The sequence below is a fragment of the Trachinotus anak genome, unplaced genomic scaffold (assembly GCF_046630095.1).
Source record: "Trachinotus anak isolate AG129_WGS33_773 ecotype Australia unplaced genomic scaffold, CSIRO_AGI_Tana_v1 ptg000032l, whole genome shotgun sequence".
Taxonomy (NCBI): domain Eukaryota; kingdom Metazoa; phylum Chordata; class Actinopteri; order Carangiformes; family Carangidae; genus Trachinotus; species Trachinotus anak.
In genome coordinates this window covers 24,739,895-24,761,779 of record NW_027273883.1, presented here as the reverse complement: position 1 = coordinate 24,761,779, position 21,885 = coordinate 24,739,895, and the positions used below count along the sequence as shown (strand labels likewise).

General features: G+C 41.3%; 1 protein-coding gene across 8 annotated transcripts in view; it reads right to left on the bottom strand.

Moving 5' to 3' along the window:
- Nucleotides 1–21,885, bottom strand: part of LOC139612544 (intermembrane lipid transfer protein VPS13B-like) — a 325,396-nt gene that overhangs the window by 129,533 nt on the left and 173,978 nt on the right. For 5 of the 8 annotated variants that reach the window (XR_011686577.1, XR_011686578.1, XM_071468180.1 and 2 more), the window contains exons 26-31: nucleotides 15,490–15,661; nucleotides 13,479–13,593; nucleotides 9,226–9,367; nucleotides 7,964–8,236; nucleotides 7,626–7,782; nucleotides 7,307–7,421 (exon numbers count right to left, since the gene is read on the bottom strand). Coding sequence is in view for 6 of the 8 variants with exons in the window: in XM_071468180.1 (XP_071324281.1) it covers nucleotides 7,307–7,421; nucleotides 7,626–7,782; nucleotides 7,964–8,236; nucleotides 9,226–9,367; nucleotides 13,479–13,593; nucleotides 15,490–15,661 (974 nt within the window). In the remaining 2 variants the exon portion in view is untranslated. Of the gene's footprint in view, nucleotides 1–7,306; nucleotides 7,422–7,625; nucleotides 7,783–7,963; nucleotides 8,237–9,225; nucleotides 9,368–10,249; nucleotides 10,317–13,478; nucleotides 13,594–15,489; nucleotides 15,662–21,885 lie in introns of those variants that run through there. The other 3 variants (XM_071468183.1, XM_071468182.1, XM_071468186.1) reach the window with 3 other exon arrangements.

The following is a 21,885-nucleotide window of genomic DNA, read 5'->3' as shown; positions in this document are numbered from 1 at the left end:
ACTCTGGGCAGCAGCTGTCCCCATTTTAAAACAATTTGATGTTGCATTAATCCTGAGTGTCAAGGCAATATGAAATATGTCCTCTGCATTTACCAGCACCAGGTGTTTCATTTGCTGGACTGACAAAAAACAATGTTTATTCTGGCTGACCCTCAAATCCTTGCTTATTTTATCTTCTTTCTCCCAAGAAGAGAGGGAGAACATGGGTGTACATCTAAAGAGAGTAAAAGAGAAGATTAAAAGAAAGGGAGAAGAACAAGTGGAGCTAAATGATTTACAGTTGACCGAGAAAGGTCTAATGCTAATCATCGCAACTGAATGTCTCTTTCCTCTGTCTCCAAGGCCCAAACAGAGCACAAAGAATGAAGTACAGGCTTTGTGATCCCTCAGAGACATTCTTGCTGATGAAATATTTCACACTATTGGCCACCATACTTCTGTTTGACTGCTGGGTGGGTCTGCTATAAGGCTCTTCTGTTGGCTGGCTCAGGTTCAACAAACTCTCATGGCTCAGTGCCATTTCCCCATTTTCTGCCCTAAAAGCTTAGATTGACAACTGGATTACATTATGATGATTGAACATTTGCCTTTAACGCACTATAACTATACTCACTTTAAGACAACCAGCGGTGTATCAAAAGTGAATTCTTGTAAAAACATATATTTAAGTCAGAGTCATAGGAGAGGCAGTAATGACATCAATACACACACATAAACCAACTAAAAGATCAGAACAGCTAGTTGGCCAAAAAAGGACCAATGCAATTAAAGAGATTTATTCAGTTGGTTTGGTTTTGTCCACAGTTCTATGTTAATGACACACTGGCATATTTTCACAAAAAGATAAAATTTAGACCAGCAAGAGTGTAGGATTAAGATCCTCTGATTATATTTTTAAAGCCTGAAAGTAAAGACAAAAATAGATAAAGAGAACTTTATTTCAAATGGTGTATGTTTGGTTGGACTATCCCCACAGACATCACTTTTACTGCATAACGCTTCTCTGCATACTCAAAGCTCTGTGTAGTCATTTGCTTCACTGGCAGGGAGTAATTTCCATCATCAACTACTGTTTCGGAACTACATTTGGTGCATTCAAAATCTAACTAATGAACGCCGCTCATTATTTAAGGTGTTCTGTTATGGCAGTTTAAAAAAATCATACTAAAGACTTTTTTTATGCTGGTGATACAGATATTACCATCATTGCCACCAATGCCTCTGAGTTTATCATTAACCGTGCTCAGAAGCCAGGGGAGTTTTTAAGCAACTCCTAAATCAGAGTATATAAGTGTAGGTCCTGGGTGTCACTGTGTGTGGCCCAAGCAGCTCTTCTCCTCCGCTGCTGCAGCGAAGCAAAGCGGCACACTTTTTGCTGGTGTAAACAAACGGGGAAATGGGGTACTTGGCAGCCGACTAAAGTGAATGATGAGGCAAGTGTGCACTGAAGCATCTAATGAATCATTTGCTGGGAACTCTGGGTTTTATGAGGAAAAGAAAGATGAGGAGAAAGACATGAAAGACGGGGACCAGCTGAAGAGCATATAAAATAGAATGGCATTTCATATGAAAAGAAAAGAAACTAAGAGAGCTGCAGCTGTCATACAGACGCCTGAGAGGATCATTCATAGTTTTACCCCGATGTGAAGACAAGAGATTATAATGCATAAAACTTGCAGGGTCTCCTAATCCTACCACCAGCATAGCAGCAGGAGCAGTATGTGAACCCCAGTGACCGCTGGTGAATTTACTGAGGTGACTGTGGCTGTGACAGGTTTGCACCTTGGAATGGAGCTGATGTGCTGGAGGCCTGTGAGCAGCTTTGTTCTGCACCCTGCCTTCACCCACCTCCCACTGCTACTGCCTCAAATAAATAAAACTGGAAATGCCACCCCTGCTTCTACTACTGAATGAACTAACCTCATTAAAAATCTGTGAAACTTGTCTTTATTATAGGACTGATCAAATGTCTCACAACTGTAAAACCATAATATCCAGTACGGTTGAGTGTTCACAGTAGCCAACCCAACATCTATCAACATACTCTCGCTATGGTTAAGTGTTAAGTTAATTATTACGTATCTGTAAAAAGTGATAATTATTGATTACATGTTATGAAAGCCACTTTTAAAATCAAATAAAGTGTAAACTACAGAGTGAAAGTTTACCACAACTGCAATGTACATAGTTAACTTTATATTATCTTTTATTTTACACTAAAAAGTGTTCTGTGCTAAGAACACTTTTAAGGACAGAGAAATTAGTTCCCTTAATAAAATGTCTCAATAAAACATAAATATCATTTAAGCAGTGCAGGGTTTGCTATACAGCTTTACTGCAGAAAATTATTTAAATGAATATAGTAAAGATATGAGTCCATTTAGGAGAAAAACAGAGAGATTTCCTTTAATATCATTTTCTTATCAGGTGAAATCCCTTTTATTGTAGGGCAGTAAGAAAGAAAGTGTACCTCTCTCCTTTTTACCACCAATCTGGGGACTTGTATTCCTCTATTCCTCCGTCCACACATCCGTTGTCATAGAAAGGATGCTGCTGTGGGAGAAGGGTGCATGTAATGTTCTGCCAGGGAACTTTATTGGTAACAGGCAGGGTCCTGGCTTCAGCGGGCTGTGTTTATCTGAGGAAGGGAGATCCCCATCACAACCACTTATGAGGACATATATATGGGCTTAACCAGGCAGCCATTCAACAGCAATATGGGGCTGGCTTACTGACCACAGTGTGCTGGGACTGGGACCAGTCAAACCAACACTGGAGCAACAGAGAGAAAAAACCAGAGGAAGGAAATAACAAATACACAGGAACACACAGAAAAAATGTTGTGGCAAAAATGACAGAAGAAGGTGAGAAGGAATGGAAAGAAAAGGATGGAAGTATGAAAAGACCTATTAAACACACAGGGAGAGGGGCAAAAGGGAGCATACCAGAAGGAGTTAGTAACATTAAACATTAAAACAGAAAGGGAGAAGGAAGGGAGGAGGGAAGAGGAGGGAATGAGGGAAGGAAGGAAAGAAACTAAAATAATTGCTAAACAGGTAGAGTGGGTTATAAACACCAGAAACAAACATGATATGAGGAAAGAAACTAACGAGAGAAAGAGGGATGTACAAAAAATGCTTGAGCAAGAACAGTCACACTTTGGAAAGTGTATGAGAAAAACACACATGACCTCCTCCAGAGTGAGTCCATTGATACAGCCACGTTATGTTGACTTGGCGCTGCATCACCACTGACACAGCAGACTTCTCTGCCGTTACCATAGAAATGCAGGCATGTGCGCTAATCAAAACAAAATACCAAAAAAACCCATATTTTGTGGAGGCAGGATGCTCCCTGAGTCTCCCTCGGACAGACCATGAGGTAACCAAGTTAGTGATGGAATTTAGAGCTGTGTCATTTAGGTGTGGGGATGTCGGGAAATGTGCAGGATATTTTAAGACACAAACACACACACACATGTAGAAACATGTGCAGACAGGCACAAAGGAAAGGAAAAACACATAAATAAATATGCTAAAGGATACTTTCATTGTTTGAACTTTATACCTGAGTTAAAACTGTTTTATAGAAAATAAAGATGGAAATTATTACGTAGAACTCTTCTTATCACTAATGAATCAGGATGTCTGTCAAGCCAAACGTCTTCCATAACAATAAATACTGAGGCAAATATCAGAAGTGGAAATAAAAGGCCATGTGGACGAATGACGTCATTTTAAAGGCTAAATCAGCATTTGAAACCCACTTTCTGTCAGCAGAATAAAATGTGCTTTGTCCATCAATTTTTGGAACTTTCCTAATTCCTAAACAGACAATCTGACAATTCTACCGATGGACAACATCACTCACTGTTAATTATAAAGGCAATTAGCTGATATTCAGTTATTTCCATTAACGATTTGTAGGTAAAGTCTTACTAATAAGTATGTCATGTCATTTAAAGTTACTGAGGTTTATATACGGCCAATATTAGGAAATTGGCAATACACAAACTGTATTAACCCTCACACAGACACATTTAACAAGTCTCTGTGCAGCTAAAAAGGGAAACCTAATTTCCTTGGGGTATTTGAAAGAGTGGTGCCCATTCACCCCAGTACACAAGAAGCTTTCAATTAAGTGTTCCAAGAGTGAAAAAAAAATATCTCACTGGAAAAAAGGAGAGAAAGTGAGACAATAAAAGAAAATAGGAGTGGGGAGTAAAAGATCTGTGAGATTTTGCAGAGGGACCAAACCACAAGAAAGTCAGGGCTGAATGCATGCTGGACATTCCCCGGGCCGACGTTCATGTACTTGGAAAAAGCCAGCTTTTTCAAGACAGGAAAATGATTTCAGCTGTGTAAATTGACAGCGGCCTTGTAGCTAGAGATGAAGAGCGAGAAAGAGGGGAAGCCTGCAGCTCTGTGTCATAATTCCTGCTTGGTAAAGAAGCCCCTGGGGACCTATCCCTTCAGGGAAAGAAAATCCAACATCACATGATCAAATGAAACCGTGTTAATTGTTACCAAATGATTCTGGTGGTGGATATCAACTTATCTCTGCAGCGTTACAGTCAACCAGGTTTATTTTACCTTCTTTGAAGAAATTTATCTACTCTAAATGATAAATACATACTGTACCCTAAACATGTAGCGGCTGAAAGGGAAGCTGAGGAGCTTTGAAGTGTGTCAGAAACAGTGTTAGCAGAAGAGTATCAAGATATGCTCCATCAGGATGTTTACACATGCGTGCTATTTTAGCCTTCACTCCTCCCAGGGTGTTATTACAGTAAATCCTGGACATTGTGAGGCAATCATTTCATGTACAGTTAACAATAACAATATAGCTGCTTAGACCAGTCATTCAGTTATGACAACGGATGTCATTAGAGGTGAGCTTTAAACAGAACTGGAGCAAATGGCTAGTAAGACTCAAAGACAAGATTCCTTCCTATAGTTACAGTTGGTTATAGATTACAAACACACGCTGGTTTGCATGATTACAGGCTCTCACTATGCCTTTCTCTATACGACTTGGGAGAGCTCACACAGTAGTTTTCAGCACAGATAAAGCACATGACAGGGCTTGGCAATGGTATGGCAACAAGCCCTGTTTTCAATCATGTGACTCAGAAGTGTGATCATCCTAAATTGGAGGGCAGATGTGAACAGGGAAGGTGGTGAGCATAATGCATGGTTAGGAATGGAGGGACGAACACAGAGAGTGGTTTGACATAATTCCTGGGTTTCACTGCAGCGAGGGAAGTGGTGGCTCTTGGCTTCTGTGTGCAGAGGTTAAGGGGGTGACTGAATGTGGGTGTGTTTGTACACATGACCATGCCTGCTGCTAGTGCTTGTGAGAGATTATGCATATGTGTGTTTTGTGTGCATATGTACAGGACGTGGTTGTGTGCATTGCATATTTGGGTGTGAATGCATGACTGACTTATTGTGTTTGCAAGTGCATGTGAGCCTGACCGTGCATTCTGTATGCCTGTGTTCGTGTGGAGGGCTGCGTGTGGAGGGCTACATTGGTGGCGTGTGTGTGTTCAGGCCAGGGCTGAGCGTCGTGCAATGCACTCTTCGTCTATGAGCAGATGTGGGTACCACAGCCACAGAGCCACCATTCCTGTAACCACCAGAGGCAGAACATTACTGGCCAATATGGGGTGAAATTGCATGGCTGCTCTTACTGGTTTTTCGGGTGAAAGTCTGAGAAAAACTCCAGATTATTTTCCATGCCCACAAGATCATCATTTATCATCTGACATGATAACAACATGGCCAACATGTCAACAAAATAAATCTAGGCACTGTTTCCATGGAAACACAGTAATTACATCCCATTAAATGTACTAACTTGTACCAAAACAAACAGCAAACATTTCATCACGGCACACTGTGTGAAACTAGTGGGGATAAAAAAAAAGACTCCCCAAAAGTCCCTGCAAAACAGTAGCTATGGTTACTGATCAATACATTCCTTGCTCCAATACATCAAACGAGTAAATGAGAGACTGCCTTGATGCTTACACATTGTCCATAGACCTAGACCCCATCTACCTCCCTGCTCTATTCAGTCTACCTACATATGACACTTCCACCAACTGAAGGCTGCAAGGACGCCTAAAGTGGCCTCTCCTCTCCTTTTGTTGTCCACCTTCCAGTTTTATTTTTCTCCATTTTACATCTTGTGACAGCTCACTTGCAGCTGCACAAAGCATTAGGCACCACTTTTATCTCCCTCATTACATGTGTTTGCCAGCTCCATATCTGCCCATTCGCACAACTAGCCCCCCCACTCTCTCCCTCTCTCACACACACTCTGTGGGGCTGTGGTTTCCAGGCAGTTATGACACAATCCAGATTCTCTTAGTTGCCTATAGTAGGGAAATGTGTTTTGCACTGAGCTATTTCCCTCAGAGGTCCAGATTTTCCCTGCCTTGCAGCTTTGATCCACATGGCATTGGAGGCTTGTGTCAACAGTTTTGTGTTTCAGCTGTAGGGCCAAGCAGTGCCCCACAGTGTCACTCAGTGCGTTCTGTCATTACAGGGGCAGCTCGACCATATGCAGTGCTGCCATTTGCTGTGCCCTAAAAAATCTCCTATGAGAAAGCAAACATCATGAGCGCACGGATGTGCCCTAATGTACAGGCACATACACACCTAAAACACTTGCCTCACAACAGGTTTTATGGAGTGTGACTTGAGCTCAGACAAATTTGAGTAGCACCTTTAATGAACTGTGATCACCTTGCAAGTTTTGAGGTGGTCTAGTAGTAACAGTCAGCGGTGTGTGTGTTTTCAAAGCAGAATGCGATAAAGCTGTGTAAGTGTAATGAGATTTAATAGCAAGAGAGGTGTCAGACATGACAGTTAAAATGTGTAAAAGGCAGGGAGGGAGACTGGGAGGTAGAGTCAGTAATAAATGTCTTGCACATCATGTTGTACTGGAGAAACAGGATAAATTTATAGTATGAGCCAGCATGTGCAAACACAAGAGAGGGAAAAATGTTATTGTTATTGTAATGTTATTGGGAACTGGAGAAGTTTGATGGCTCTGCATGAATCTTGAAATGTGCTGCTGTGTGACTGAGTGTACTCCATTCCTAACCACAGTAAAAAAAAAAACCTGTTTTGCATAAATTATTCTAGAAATATCTTTCCGCACAACAGAGCCACAAGTCAACCTTTTGCTTTGTTTTTAACATTGCTTTCATATTGAAAATATCCATTTTCCTGTCAACCACAAAAACCTAAACATGAATTTAGTAGCAAAGCTTTAGTGAGAAGAGAGTTTGTCTTACTGGTAGATGTCTTTCCGCAGCACAGTGCGGGTCAGGGGGTTATCAGCCTGAGGAGCCATGCTGAGGGAACCCATCTTTAATACCAGGGTGTCCTCTTGTTTCACATGGGTATCTACTAGGACACACACACACACACACACACACACACACACACACACACACACACACACACACACACACACACACACACACACACACACACACACAGAAACAAATACATTGAATACAGAGGAACTTATACAACACTGCGTGACTGATTACACTGTAGTGTGTATGTGCACGCCAGTGTACTTTCAAATGAGACAAGTAATTCTCTGACCTGCTGCTGTATGTTTGTCTTGTGCTCCAGGACAGAAGACCCTGATCACACTGGTGTTGATGTAGATGAGAGGTAAACAACGAGAAGTCAGTGTGTGGCTTCTCATTGGTTGGCCTGCCGACTTTCCACGCTCTCTGTAGCGTCTTGGTACCGTAGCCTGAAAAGACATCCAGTTAGTGGTTTAAAAAATAAATTCATAAGTTAATCAAAAGTTTTGTTGTTTATTGGCTGGTTCAAATAACAAATAAAGAAGTAAATTGTTATCATGGAGTAGATGAAAAATAAGTCTATAGTGTGTGCTATATTAATTATTAGAACTGACAGACACTTTTTTCTACCTGGAGTACCCCTGCTACGGTGGCCAATAAGGGACAGGATAACACCACATCAAAGGGCTGAGCTGTCAGCAGGATTTCTCTCAGGTACTGAGGTGAGCTGTCTGCCAGAGGATCAGTGGTCATCCGCTGACTGGCAGTGGTGGCACTACTGCGTGTTGGCCGCTCAGACCGAGTCGTGAGTTTGTGACGGACATTTTTGGTGACAGCCTGAGTGTAGGTGATTGACAGGAAGCCGTGCTGCTGGTGGGAGCCCTCCAGGACCTTGGCTGCCGTCTGACCAATGGTGAGACAGCACAAATCAGACGAATAATAGGTATCATAACACAGAGCAATCACAGACAAACACTTAACTGATCTGTGTTATTTTGGTTTCTTGGATGAGGGTTAAGCCTGGCTAAAAATAACTGCAGATTTTAAAATATATACACATTTCCCCAATTAAATGACAAATATTTTATCTTTAACAAGAAACTGGAGCAGATTTACAACATTTTTGAGAAAAGTAGAAATTTATACATTTAAATTTGTAGAAATACTCCATTTAAAATTTGGAATTCGTAAAGCCTTGTTTAGACTTACTCCTTGAATTTCAGCAAAACTTAACCCCAGAACTCCATAAAAAAAAAAAAAACACAACCCTCTATGTTCCCATATACACCTCTAAAAAAGCCAAGCTGTTCTGTGCTGCAATTTAGATTGAGTCATCAAAGCAGTCCCCTTTAAAGGATGCAAAATTCTTGCAACACCAATTAATGATTGTGGCTGTTTTCTGAGGCTGATTTATCAGAAAAGCCAGACGTCAAATCATATAAGTGATTTGCAAAGCAAATACAGGATAAAAATCACTTAAATACCAATTCCAAGTGTTGCATGATTAAAAGAAAGACAGATCTAGGTAAAATTTGCACAAACATCCAGGAACAGTGGACTTAATAGCTGTTTATTTATTAAAAATGGCTATGATCATTAAATAATGCACCCATGTGGGAGACATTCTACAATAAATGTAAGTCGAGTTTAGAACACATTCCTCAAAGACCAAGGATATTGTATAACTAGCCATAGAGTTATTTTCCTTTACAGCATTAGGTGATTGAGTTTGTTAATTTGTGAAAAATTTCAAAGCAACACTAAAATAGTTTTAATTCAAATTAAAGCACTGGCTTCTGAAACATCTGTGAGGAGCAGACAGAACTTTTCTTTTAGGCCACTGCTGATGGAGGATAAGCAGAGTCAACTAAAAAGAAGAACTGGATTCTTACAGGAGGGAAAAAGCTAGAGAAGTGGCTAAAAGAGTCTTGCTTGCTGACGGGTCGAACCAACACAGTGCGTCTGTTCAGCTTGTCAGTGCAAGAGAGGACCACTCCTCCACAGCTGCCTGAGCTCCGAACACCATCCTCAATACTGGAGGTGAGGAGAGGGGAAGAGGAGAGAGAGAGACGGTAGATGCCCAAAGAGACAGAAACGGCAAGAAGTCACGGGGGGGGGGGGTAGATAATTTCATGTGTTGAGATAGAGAAGGGTAGGAAGAAAGACAGATTGGAATGAAAAGAAAGAAGAGCATGAAACTTTAAGATGAATTTTGGAAAAATAATTATAGAATAAACTGATTAAAACCAAAGAAAGCTGCACCAGATACAATACTGGAGAATGGTCTTATACGATCTAGAAAAATAACAGTGAAACCACTAATTCACTCTGAGATGAGAAGTGTTTGAATGGAAAAAGTGCAGTTTAGAGGCACTTAAAGATAGACACTGAGAAAATATGTGATAAAGTGTTTAATTATGTTCTTAACAGTTTAATTCAAGTGTTTAAATGATGTAAACTATGTTAACTGCCATTTTCATTTGTTAAGTACCAGTATAAGACCATTACCAGAGTAAGATTTCATCAACAAGAGAATGGAGGCCAATGCCGTAGTCTCCTCCCACACATACACATATATACACACCCAAACACACACATACAGACAAACGGTTGTCCCCAAATTTAATTGGCTTGATTATTTAGCCAATCAGATCCACTGGAGAGACAGGGGAATGGAATTTAAATGTGATATCATTCAGTTTTCTTCTAAATATTAAGGTGCAGCAATATACTCCACCAGTTCACATCCAGAGTTACAGCCAAAAACAATGTTTTTTTCTCTTCTTCCTTCATTTTCCTGTCTGTCCAGCATCAGCAGAGATGAGGAACCTTGATTAGGAGCAGCAGAATGGCAGAGGCACAGAATAAAGAGGCCTAAGGATGCTAAGGCTGCTGTGGGACAGGCAGAAGCCTCACCCCGGCTGTCTCCTTGCACTGCAGAACGAGTCCTTCATATTGGCCAGAGTGCCAGTCATGGCCTGGCCTGGAGAGACACACAAGGCCAAACTTAAATTGGGCATCTGGGACTACTCATACTGCTGTGGCAGCGCCTGATAATATCTCTGTAATGGCAACAGTACTTACAAAATTACATTTAGATAAGTGAACCACAGACTGATAGTAACATTGTTATCAAACTTTCAGCAGCCTAGAGGCGTACCGCGTAAAATTACCATTCCTTTTAAATTTTAGATAGTGCTTTGAGATAGTAATAAAAGTGCAACATGTGTATTAACTTGGGGAAATTTTCTGGACATAGATGATGTGATGCATTGTTAATTTTTGTGATGTTGAATTTTCATTAACTGTAGTGGCCATCCATAAGAAGCAGAAAGCACCTGTAAAGCAGAAATCAAAAGACATTAACATGAGGACAGAACAACAACAATTATCACTCTCAAGTTGCGGCACCACAAAAACACAAAACCTATAGTATATAAAATACACACACATATACATGCACAGTTTCCAGTTCTCTAGAATGCCAAGTCATGCACAAAACATGTATGACAAAATGTTTCACACAATTAAAATGTTTAACACCATCTGCACCACCCTCACACTCTGTTTGCCTGCTTCCCTCTTAATTACTCCCCAACAGACTTGTAGAAATTCAGTGAGTGAGGAGTGGGCCCACTTGTGAGTGTGTTCGTATTGTATCTGGATGGATTTCATGCATTATTATCTTGTGTGTGTGTGTCTGTCAGTTCTTTCTATGTGTGTGTCTATGTGGATACCTTTCTGTAATCTCCCCACTCGGCTGTAAGTGTGACTAATACATATGGACCCCCCACAGCTCATCATTCCTCTATTTTCTCTCTCAGCTCCCATCCAGTCACCCTTCGCTCCCAGGCATTTGCAAAACAGCTGGAAGACATCAGCTTCAATTTGTGTGAGATGCTCCTTGGAGTGACTAAGGGTGAACTGTCACCGGCTGTCCTCTCTCAGAGGGTGGGAGGTGTCCCTACGTTTCAGAATGGTTCAAGGCACCATTGCAAGGCAAGATCTGACTAAAATAAAGAGAGGAAGTTGTTGGAAGTTCAGTAGATTAGAAGATCTGAAGTTACAGCAGGACAGAAGATGTCCCCTACAGAGTTTAATACCCAATCAGCCTGTCACTCCCTTGCATCTTTTCCTCCCCTTAATTTCCCTCCCTTGCTCCATGATGTTATTTTGAATTCACTGGGAACTCTCATCATTTTCCTTCCTTTCTTCACCTTTTCTTGTCCTCCTCCTATTTTTGATACAAACAGGCATTCAATTATATATTTACCTCCCATATATACCTTCTCAATCTATCTTTCCATTCATTTTCCATAAGTGAGATAGCTAAGGCCAGATGAAACATTTTTCTGTTAAGCTTGATTTCATCTGACCCACTGCACACAAATAACCTGGACTGGATGATGAAATACATAACAATTATCTGTTCAGAATGATTAATATGGACTCCAACCCCTGTGGGCTCTCGTATATACGTGGATGATAGAGATTAGAGTGGGCCAGGAGCCCAGAGGTCCTCCACTGTGTCCTAAACAGCCATGACTGTAACCTGGCTCAGATGATGGAGTGCTTCTCCCTGCCAGAACTCTGGTCGGTTAAAAGTGTGTTGAGAACACGTTGTTAAATGCACATTAAACTGAAATAACCTAGAAATGAGAAAATTGACCCATTATCTATTTAGGAAGGCATAGGGGTCTACTAAAGAGATTAAGGTTGGCTCTGTCTCAGGAGCAATTGGACACACACCTGTGAGAGCAGAGTAGTATGATATAATGACCCACAACACCTTCACGACCTCAAACTGTCTAATCACTGACATTATCTGGGTTTGGGGTGGTACCCCATACTGTGTAAAACACATGTGGCCTGACAGAATATAAATCAGCTGACTACAGTGAGACAGGGAGGTCTGTGAAAAGCTTGCTAAACAGTCAGGTTCAAATCCAAGGCGACTGCCTGAGTCCCGCTCTGACCTGCACTGAAATGCTTAGGACCCAGCTAAGGTGATTTTAAAATGTGGCAAATCAGAATCAATTTATATTATCAAATCAGTGGTTCAATATGGGCGCAGGGCCCGGAAGGTCCATCTCCCTTTCCCTGTCTGGCTCAATCAGAGAAGGAGGCACTTATATGAACGTGTCTACGCAGGCACAGAGCTGAAAACACAGACAAACACTCTCTGGTCCACTGGATGCAACATGGTGGAGTGCTAGATCACTATTTCATTATCTCCTCAGACCAAGACAGGGAGAATTGCCTCCTGCTAAGTGGTCTCTTCCCAACCGAACAAGACCTCAGGCACGTACACAGTGCACACTTGGAGCTGCTGACTCCATCACAGATGTATGTGATCAAGGCAAAGAGAAAGAAATACAGGGAAAAAAAGGGATTTAGATATTGAAAATGAGGCCACTCTCTAATTAATGGCAAGAATGTGTGTGTGGGGCATGGAAAAAAATATTAGAAATCTTTAGTCACAGCTTCAGTTTCACCATGCAGCACGATGCACTTTCATAATTTCAGAACCCAGAGCTAAATGATCCCATTCTGACTGGAGCTTGACGTGGGGAGAGATTACCATAAGGATGTAGTGGAACATCGCCCAGTGGTTTTCCTCCCCTAACAACGTGTTAATGTTTCTGTGAATCGATTCAGACACCGCAGTCTGAGAGAAAATGACTGACTGAACTCCTCTGCTCTGTGAGTCAGAGTTGGGCCAGGCCAGAGCCCGTTCTACCCGTCCGTCTAGTCTGTCGGTCCATATGTCTGTCCATCTGTCTGTTAATCTGTGGTCACCACCACAGCAGCTGTCTGGAAAGATAATGACCCTGAGGTGATAATCTGAAAAATCACCCATATGAGCTGAACAGACCAAGTGTTAGTGGTATTGGTGGTAAAAGTGTGTGCATGCATGTGTATGTGTATAGACTCTAGAAATGTGAGAACACAAGCATGTGAAGGCAGCACAGTGACCTCAGGGATGAAGTGTCTTGAATTGGAAGATCCCAGGTCTTACTGTATCACTGCATCGGCTGGTGCCAGACAATTTAGACAGGAAATTGTCAACAAGCCCATTCCTGCTCGCTAACCTGAATGCATATACAGTATATGTATCTGCTTACATGTACTAGAAGTACTCTACCTGCATCTGTAGTGGTCGATGTTGAAGCTGCCAACTTTACATTTGATCTTTGTATAAACATCCTGGACATCTACAGAGGCACTAAGGTCTTCTAGTTCACTGATGACACAGATCTCTGACAGAGACACAAAAAAACAGAAAATAAAGTTACAATGTGCATTTTATGATCATGAAGTGAATCACAGTGGAAAGACATTCACTCATTAGGCAGCTTAACTGTGTATCAGTTTAGATTGCAAAACTGGCCACCCTTGTACTTGGCAAACAAGCAGTAGAGCTGGACTTGGACTCCAGGAGAGGAAGTTTCGTATGTGTGTGTGAATTTCATTTCTGCGGGCAAGGACCTGTACTATAGCTAACCCTGTCCAGGTCTTGCCTTTGGCCCTGATCCAAATGCTGTGGTCAGTTTGCACACTAGAGGCACAGTATGTTTTTGAAGCTGGACTGGAGTAAAGCTGATTAAGGCTGCAGTCTATGCATACACACCTATTCACACACACACACACACACGCACACAGTGTGTGTATATTCATAAAAATGTACGTACATGCCTCTATGCACCTTGTGTGCAAACAAACCCACCCACTGCAGGCAAAGTGAGTAAGCGTTGCAGAAGAACTGATTAACTTTGTATTGAACCAAGCCTGTGAGCTTAACCATTGGTTCTCTCTCATTGTTTCCACTGAGAAAGTCCCACAATCACAGACTAGCTTGGGAAAATGGACTTCATGCGTGTGAAACTTTGGTTGTTGTTGTACTGTTGCCTTGTGGTGATTCTGAGAAACACGTAGGTTCCTAATGGTTTATTAATATTGAAACACAAGACTTGTCAGCTTTATTGTGGATACTGTGTGGAAAGAACTCTCCCAAGTTGTTAGATCCTCAGAAACTCATAGTCTCCAAACATGGCGCTGATATTGATGTATGAGTTTTCTAAACCCACCCTGTAAGAGGACTGGAAACCCTTAGCCCTTCATCTTGAATGGCTCATCTTGAAAGAAGGAAAGTGTAACACTGATTTGTGCCTTCAGCAAAGCCTCTGGAGACTCATGCTTGAATTTCTACCTCTAATCTTCCAACACATAATAGCATAACATTATGCCCGGAAACTAATACGACTGGAATGGCTTTTTTCTTTTTCTGAAGAGACAAAAATCTCACTTCCTTTGCAGTTGAAAAACATATTACATCATTGCAGATTGTCTGCAGTCATATCTGTGACTTTCTTATCTCAAAGAATGTATTATTATGCATACACACAATTTTTGTTTTCAGTAACATACTTAATTCGTTGCATACTGAAAATCCAGTGCTAAGTTCATCGTGCAACTCAGATGGCACATATTAAGCCCAAATCCAAAGTAATGCCTATTTAGGATGTCTCTAAGTCAAACCATCTCTGTGAGGTCCTCCAAAACATTCCATTTCCACTATTAAAGACCTTAAGATCAGCGATCTGGTTGGCAGATGCTAAATATTATAGCCTCCAATTAAAGGTAAAACTAGCTTTTCATCACCCCAGTAAATCTAAAGGGGACAAAAGGCGGTTCACTTGGGATTCATCACCCATTTATTTATTTGTCTTTCCCCTTCTTCTCTCCAGCTGCTTTTTCCCTCTGAGTGCTTGATGTTTGAATGAGAAAATAGGGGGGGGATAATCACTTTAAGGGCCTGATACAGCAACACTATAAAAACTCTGACTAACTTCCCACACTCTTTTACATTGCACACAGACAAATTTGCATTAATAACTAGATCTGCTTTTGAAGCTTGTCTCTATTGTCTTATAACTACAACTTCTATTGCTGCTGCCATGAACACAGAGACTTCCACATATGTGTTTAGAGCAGCAGATTATCAACTTGACATGTCTAAGTTTGAAGACTGCAGTGTGTTATCAATAAGCATTAGACAGAAACAAAACACAAGGCTGGGACAGAAAAAGTACCAAAATTCATTCAGCAAAAAAAGCATTAAGTCAAGTATTAGTATTATGTAAAGGTGAATGTACCTGTTTTTTTGGCAGTTGGGTCAGAAGCAAACAGTTTAACAGTGACCTTGGGTAACATCCACTGCATCCAAAGGCTGACCTTCCCACTGGTGCCACCAATACTGCTAGTTTTCTGCTCCAAAGTCACTGTGTCTGCGAACGGACTGTTGTCTGCAGCAGGCACTGAGTCACCCTAGGGAGCCAAAACAAGATCTGTTCAGTCTGGGCTGGTAAGACAGTCACAGGCCATGATTTGAGCCTAAAGACTGTGGCAGAATTCAAATATTTACATCTATTAAAATTATTTGTTATATAAATACAGAACTAATATGCAGTGTAGGAGTGATTAACAAATTGCATTTCAACTTTCAAGCAACAACACAAAATAAGAAATAACATCTTGAGGAAAAACACAAGCACAATTCCAAAGTTACCTTAAAACTGGAATATGTGTCTTTGTTCTTTTTGTTTGTCTGTCTGCTTGTGTGCATGTTCAACCATGTGTTCAGTGAATGTGTGTGTATGTTTGAAAGTGTTGTCGCTGTGCATGTAGCCATAACAAAGCAACCACCAGCTATTGAGTCCTCTGGAGTGTAAATGACATCAGTGTCTGGTGAGCAGATCTCCACTCAGAGCTGAGCAATGTGGGGGGAAAAGGACCATTGTCTGGAGCTGTCACTGGTGTTAACCCTAAACTGAGCCACCAGCATCCACATGGCCCGCTTTCACTCAAGTGTGCCAGGACACAAACGTCTTGCAGACTGGGAGAGAATGGGAAGTGAAAACTGGAGATGGGTGGTGAGATGGGGGGGTGAGGTGGAGAAGCAAGCAGGATGCGGCAGAGAGGGCTGCCTCCTGTGAGCTCTCATCTCATTAGTAGAGGTTTGGCGAAGTGCTGACGATGACAGTACTGGGGATATTTTTTTTATTCCCCCAGTCTTCCTGGTAAATCTGTTTTCCAAGTATGTATCTGCCTGGTTGATTCAGGCAATATGGCAGCTTGCAGCTCTGGCATTGCAGGATTACACTTTTTCCACTTCAGTGTGGTAATGACAGATTGTGTCATGGTTATCAAGCCTGGCTGTGGTTGGTGAGGAGGTTATCGACCATCTCAATTAGAAAGCACACAGCTGCTGGCCTGATTACAGTGTCTTAAAGAGGATCCAGATGAGGAAATTATTTCCCCTTTCCACAACTGGGGGGAGTGATGAGGGCCTCACACTATTTAGCAAATTCAATTTATTCATGTAGTTGAGGGTGGATGACAGCAGAGCTCAATAACAACAAATGACAATAGTATGGATAAATTAAAGATTATGCTTATTCAAAAAGCTATTTAACTCTACTGTGTATAGGGACCATGAGACACCAAAGAGCCATGTGCTAGAAAAGTTTTTACTTTAACTGATTAAAAATTTTCTTAAAAAGATTCAAACATGAACTAAGGACTCACACACTAAAAGAGGAGACTGAAAGCTCTGCAGGCAAGGGGATTAGAGTGGTATATTATATCAAACACAAACTATACATCTTCTTACCTCCTAAAAATCAAATTAAATACTGTAGATATGAACAGACATTCAATAAGAATACTAACACTGAATCACTTTATTACTCCACAACTTGCATTTCCTCCAGTTATGTTCCTAGGAGGTCATTATCCATTTCCACAGAGCCAAACAGTCAAGGTGTGTATGTGTGTGTGTGTCCATGTGTGTAATAACTGTGACTGGCAGTGAGTAATATGAGCCAAGTACTAATGATGTTCAGTCAGTCTCAAAGAGAGATATTCTAGTGTCAACTGCCATTTGTGTACTAATTGTTGTTGAGCTGGAGTCAAAACATAGCACTCTCTCTCTCTCTCTTTCTGTGTGTGTGTGTGTGTGTGTGTGTGTGTGTGTGTGTGTGTGTGTGGTTACGACTATTTAGTTTACAGTTCTGGCCACTTGGTAGGATTAGGCTCTGTAATGTCATGTGTGGAAACAGGAGCCAGCGCTGGCACAGTGTAGCATGGTTACTGCTGCAGCATCACATACGCGACTGCACCTAATCCCAACTAGAACTGCTGCTGTCACTTTCAAACTCTCACTCTCATATAAGTTGATTTTAACTGCAGAAAGGAGAAAAGAAGCTTTTGACAGACTGACATCCTTGGAGTCAACACCCCAGAGTAGTCAAAATCTAGAGTATCTACATTTTGTAGAAAAACAAGAATTTCAAGAGATTTTAAGGCATACCTGTGATGAAATTCAGTGTCAATGAAATATGCACATTCATTGTGTTTGTAAAGCAGATGAGATGAAAAAATATGTGTAACAACAAAAAAAAACGTTTCTAAAGAAAAGTGAAGGTGAGATTATATGACAATGCCAAGAAAATAACGCACCAAACTCACTGCTACATTTGTTTTGGAAGCTACATCTAATCTTTGGCAGCTAATGTTTTTCAATAAAGGTTGGGTACAACCACTCTCTGGATGTGGCAGCTGAGAGATACCGTCATACGTGATGTGATCTGCTTTACTGACTAGTATGTTCTCATTCTAAATAATTCTAACTTTGACTTCTACTACGCACTGGTTACTGTGTTCAAGTGGGAGTTTGGTATGTTGAAATGCTTTTATTTATTGGAAACATATATAACACTACGTTACTAAAATGTCTGGGTGCTCTTTCTAGGTTGTACAGGCTTCTGCTTGCTGGGAAGGTCTCCTCTCTCACTCTCAGAGGTGGTGGGAGATGGGGAGGGGGGCAGGGGGCAGCTTGACCATAGCTCTCCCCACAGGAGCAGGGAATCTATCAAACACCACACTTCTTTCACTCTCTGTGCAGTATCAGTATTTACAATGCAATTGCTGGGCAGATTTCATATGATGATGTAATTGATGACATGCATGTATGAAGGAAAGCAAGAAAGGTCAGTCTTTAGATGGCAGTTGTGCAATTTAATCATGAAATAATCTATAGAGAGAGAGAGAGAGTGAGAGAGAGAGAGTGAGAGAGTGTGAGAGAGAGAGAGAGAGAGAGAGACTATTTTCTATGTATTCTTGTTACTTTATTTTGGTATTTATGATTGTATGTAGTTTCAGCAGAAACTGATGAGGGGGGATGTTTGCCCAGGCTGCCATACAAGCTAGAAATGCCACTACATTACCATCGGACATCAACAAGAATTTGTAATGTACTGCGTTATCAGCAGAGCTAAGCTACATACTAGAAGCCAGCAGACTGTGTTTTCCATGGTGTGTGGAGATGATGTTGATCATAATGTTACTAGATTATATTCACATGTTGGGTTACTCAATAACCGCCTGTTGCCATGGCTACAGTTCTCACTGCTGCCGGGGGAAGACCCATCCCTGTTGTTAGTCATTCAGTCAGTGTGCTAGTTAGCTAGCTCCTGGCAACTACCCCTTAGCACGCAGCTGCTGTCAGTTCAGATGTTTTCAGTCAAAGTAACCTGATTACTTGTGACATGGGTGGAAAGTGTGATTGCTGTTTGTATTGAGAAGATGATTTTGTGTTGCCTGAATTATTGATAGGCTATGTTTTCTTTACAAGCTGTTAGCTGCTTGAGGCACCCTGCTTCCAGTGCCCTTCACTGCTCAGACATGAAGCCTAACAGAAATTAATGTGCCAACGTCCTATAATTACCAGTTGTTGCTGCAGATGCCGCTGTTGCTGCAGCTCAGCAAAAGTTACATAGCCAAGTTTTTAAGATCCCTAATTACTTCCAAAAAGCCAAAGTTCATGTTTTTATCAGTGTAAGAACCCCCCTCCTCTATCAAGGTGAGGCCTTGAAGAACAGATGTGTTGATGTGGTGTAGGTAGAGGTGGGCTCTGCCATGTGCCTGAGCTGCCAGATTGGGGCCCCAAACACACACACATTCTAAGAGGGAGCTATTTTCCCACACCTCCACAGGCCAAGTTGTAAAGTATACAATTTAATTCCTGGGCCTCAGTGCTATAAACGGGCTGAGGATCCGGGTTTATTTTCTCTGCAGAGTTTGTCTTTGCTCATCAGAGAGACCCAAACATTGGAAGACAACAGCAGGCTGGGAAGTGTCAAAGAAAGATGGAGGAAAAGGCAGATTATAAAAGAAGAGTGGAAAGAGAGAATAGTTATGGACAAGTGAAAGAATGGAGACAGAGGTTGGAGAGTGTATTGGAAGGCTTTAGAGAAAGAAGAGGTTAAAGAAGGAAATGATAAAGTGAGAAGGGCAGAATTAATCTGCAGATAGAGAATAAATAGGGGGAGAAGGGGAAGTGGGAGAGATGGGATAAAGTGTGGATGGAGGAGAGACAGAATAGGAAGATAAATAATTGCAGAGATGTAAAAAGAAAAAACACAACCAGAACCTGACAGCTGACAGGACCTCCATCAAATGTTGACATCAATTTCTAATAATCTAGTTAAGTGAATGTCATGCAAGGTGTCTTTATAATAAGTAGTTATTACTGGTTAGTGCGCTGTAGTCTTTGCTTTGTGGGTTGCAGTTGGTGGTGGTCAGGCTTTAGTCAGGTGGGGAAAGAACTTTTTTCAGGTCAGGGTCAGGTTCAACATTTGGTGTCAAGGGTGGATTAAGGCTTATGAGAGATTGGTATCAGGTTGGGATCGACATAAGAGGAAGGAGAAATAAAAGTTGTGATGAATAGAGGGGAAGAGACAGACTGCAGGGGAATCTGATGGAATAAACATTAAGTTATATTAACTCCTAAATACTAGTAAGTAAATGTATATGAAAATGTCACTGAGTATTGTGGTTTAATAGCAGAGGGGCTCTGGGGGCAGAGGGTTTGAGGGGTGTGGTGTGAATGGAGTTGAAGAGAAAGAGACTGAGCAGCACAGAAGGGGGGGGGGCTGTTGCGGAGAGACTGCTACCACTACTGCTGAGACTTATCAAGCGGCTCCTACATTCTTGCTCAATCACCCAGCCTCCCAGAGGACTAAACACTTCTACCAGTGTTTGTACTTAGTTAAACAGTGACAAGTGGGCAGGGGTCACTGTAGCCTTTTTATAGATGCACTACACCATAGAGCCTTCACTGCCACACTGAAACTGCTGCCCCTTCTGTGCGTCCATGAATGACACAAGAACACATACACCTCGATCACAGAAACAAATACAGACACAGATGCACATGATAAACTTTTTTCATGGGTATGTACTCTCTCTCTCTCTCGCGCACACGCGCGCACACACACACACACACACACACACACACACACACACACATACTTGTACTTCTATCTTTGTGAGGACACTCATTGACATAATGCATTCCCTAGCCCCTTACCCTAACCTTAACCATCACACCTGAGTGCCTAACCCTGACCCTGACCCTAACCTTAACCTAAACCTAATTCTAACCATAACTCTAAAACCAAGTCTTAACCCTCAAAATGTGATTTGAAGGTGTCTCAAAAAGTGAGGACCGGCCAAAATGTCCTCACTCTGTTAGTAAAATACTTTTTTTGGTCCTTACTATGTAGCAAGTACAAGTACATACACAAGAACATGCACATATTACATAAGGCCCTGGTGGCTCAGGCCCCAAAGCCATGGACCCCCAGCTTGTCATTGTAGCTGCTACTGTACTGGACAGAAGAAAAAACACCTGCCACATTACCTAAGCTTCGGATAAGCACCATCACTTGGGGATGAAGGGAAAAATAACACTCAACATTTGTTGTTGCCCCCTAAAAACTCTGACTGTAATTTTTCCATTGGCTTTGAACATGCCTGCATGTACTGCTATATTCCATACTTTGCTCCCTGGGTTTCATATTTTATCTGAGCGAAAAAATGTAAATACAGGTTATTGTTTTCCCTAAATTAAGGAGCAGGTTTATACTCAATCAAACCCCAGCTTACATGAATCAAACAGAGCTCACAGCCTATCTGGGGGATCTGCTCTGGGTATAAAAAACACAAGAAACACAAGCACTGATGAGAATTTTCCAGCTTTGAAAATCCTTCCCAAACAAAACATATTTTTTAGAAAAATTGCATGCGTTAGCACTGACTCAGCTACTCATAACAATAAAAACTACCAAATCAAAATTCATAAATCAGCAGCAGAATTATGTATACAACAAAGGCTTAAATAGCATGACTCACAGCACCTTAGATGAAAAAAAGACCAATAGTTGGGTGTTGGCAGGGTGTAGTCATTAGGCTTCTTATTAATCAAGTAGCACAACATGAAAGGAGCAATACTGGAAAAACACAAGTTCAAAAGTAGCTGATAGTGTGCTGTGTAATATGGTAGAAGGAGCAATAGCAACAGTAAGATAAAAAGCACACAAGTAAAAATACACAAAGTGAATGAATGACATTGTTACACTGTAAGAGTAAATTAAGTCCCATAATGCATTCATGGCAGTGAAAGTTTTTTTCTTTTTGTTTTTTTTTAT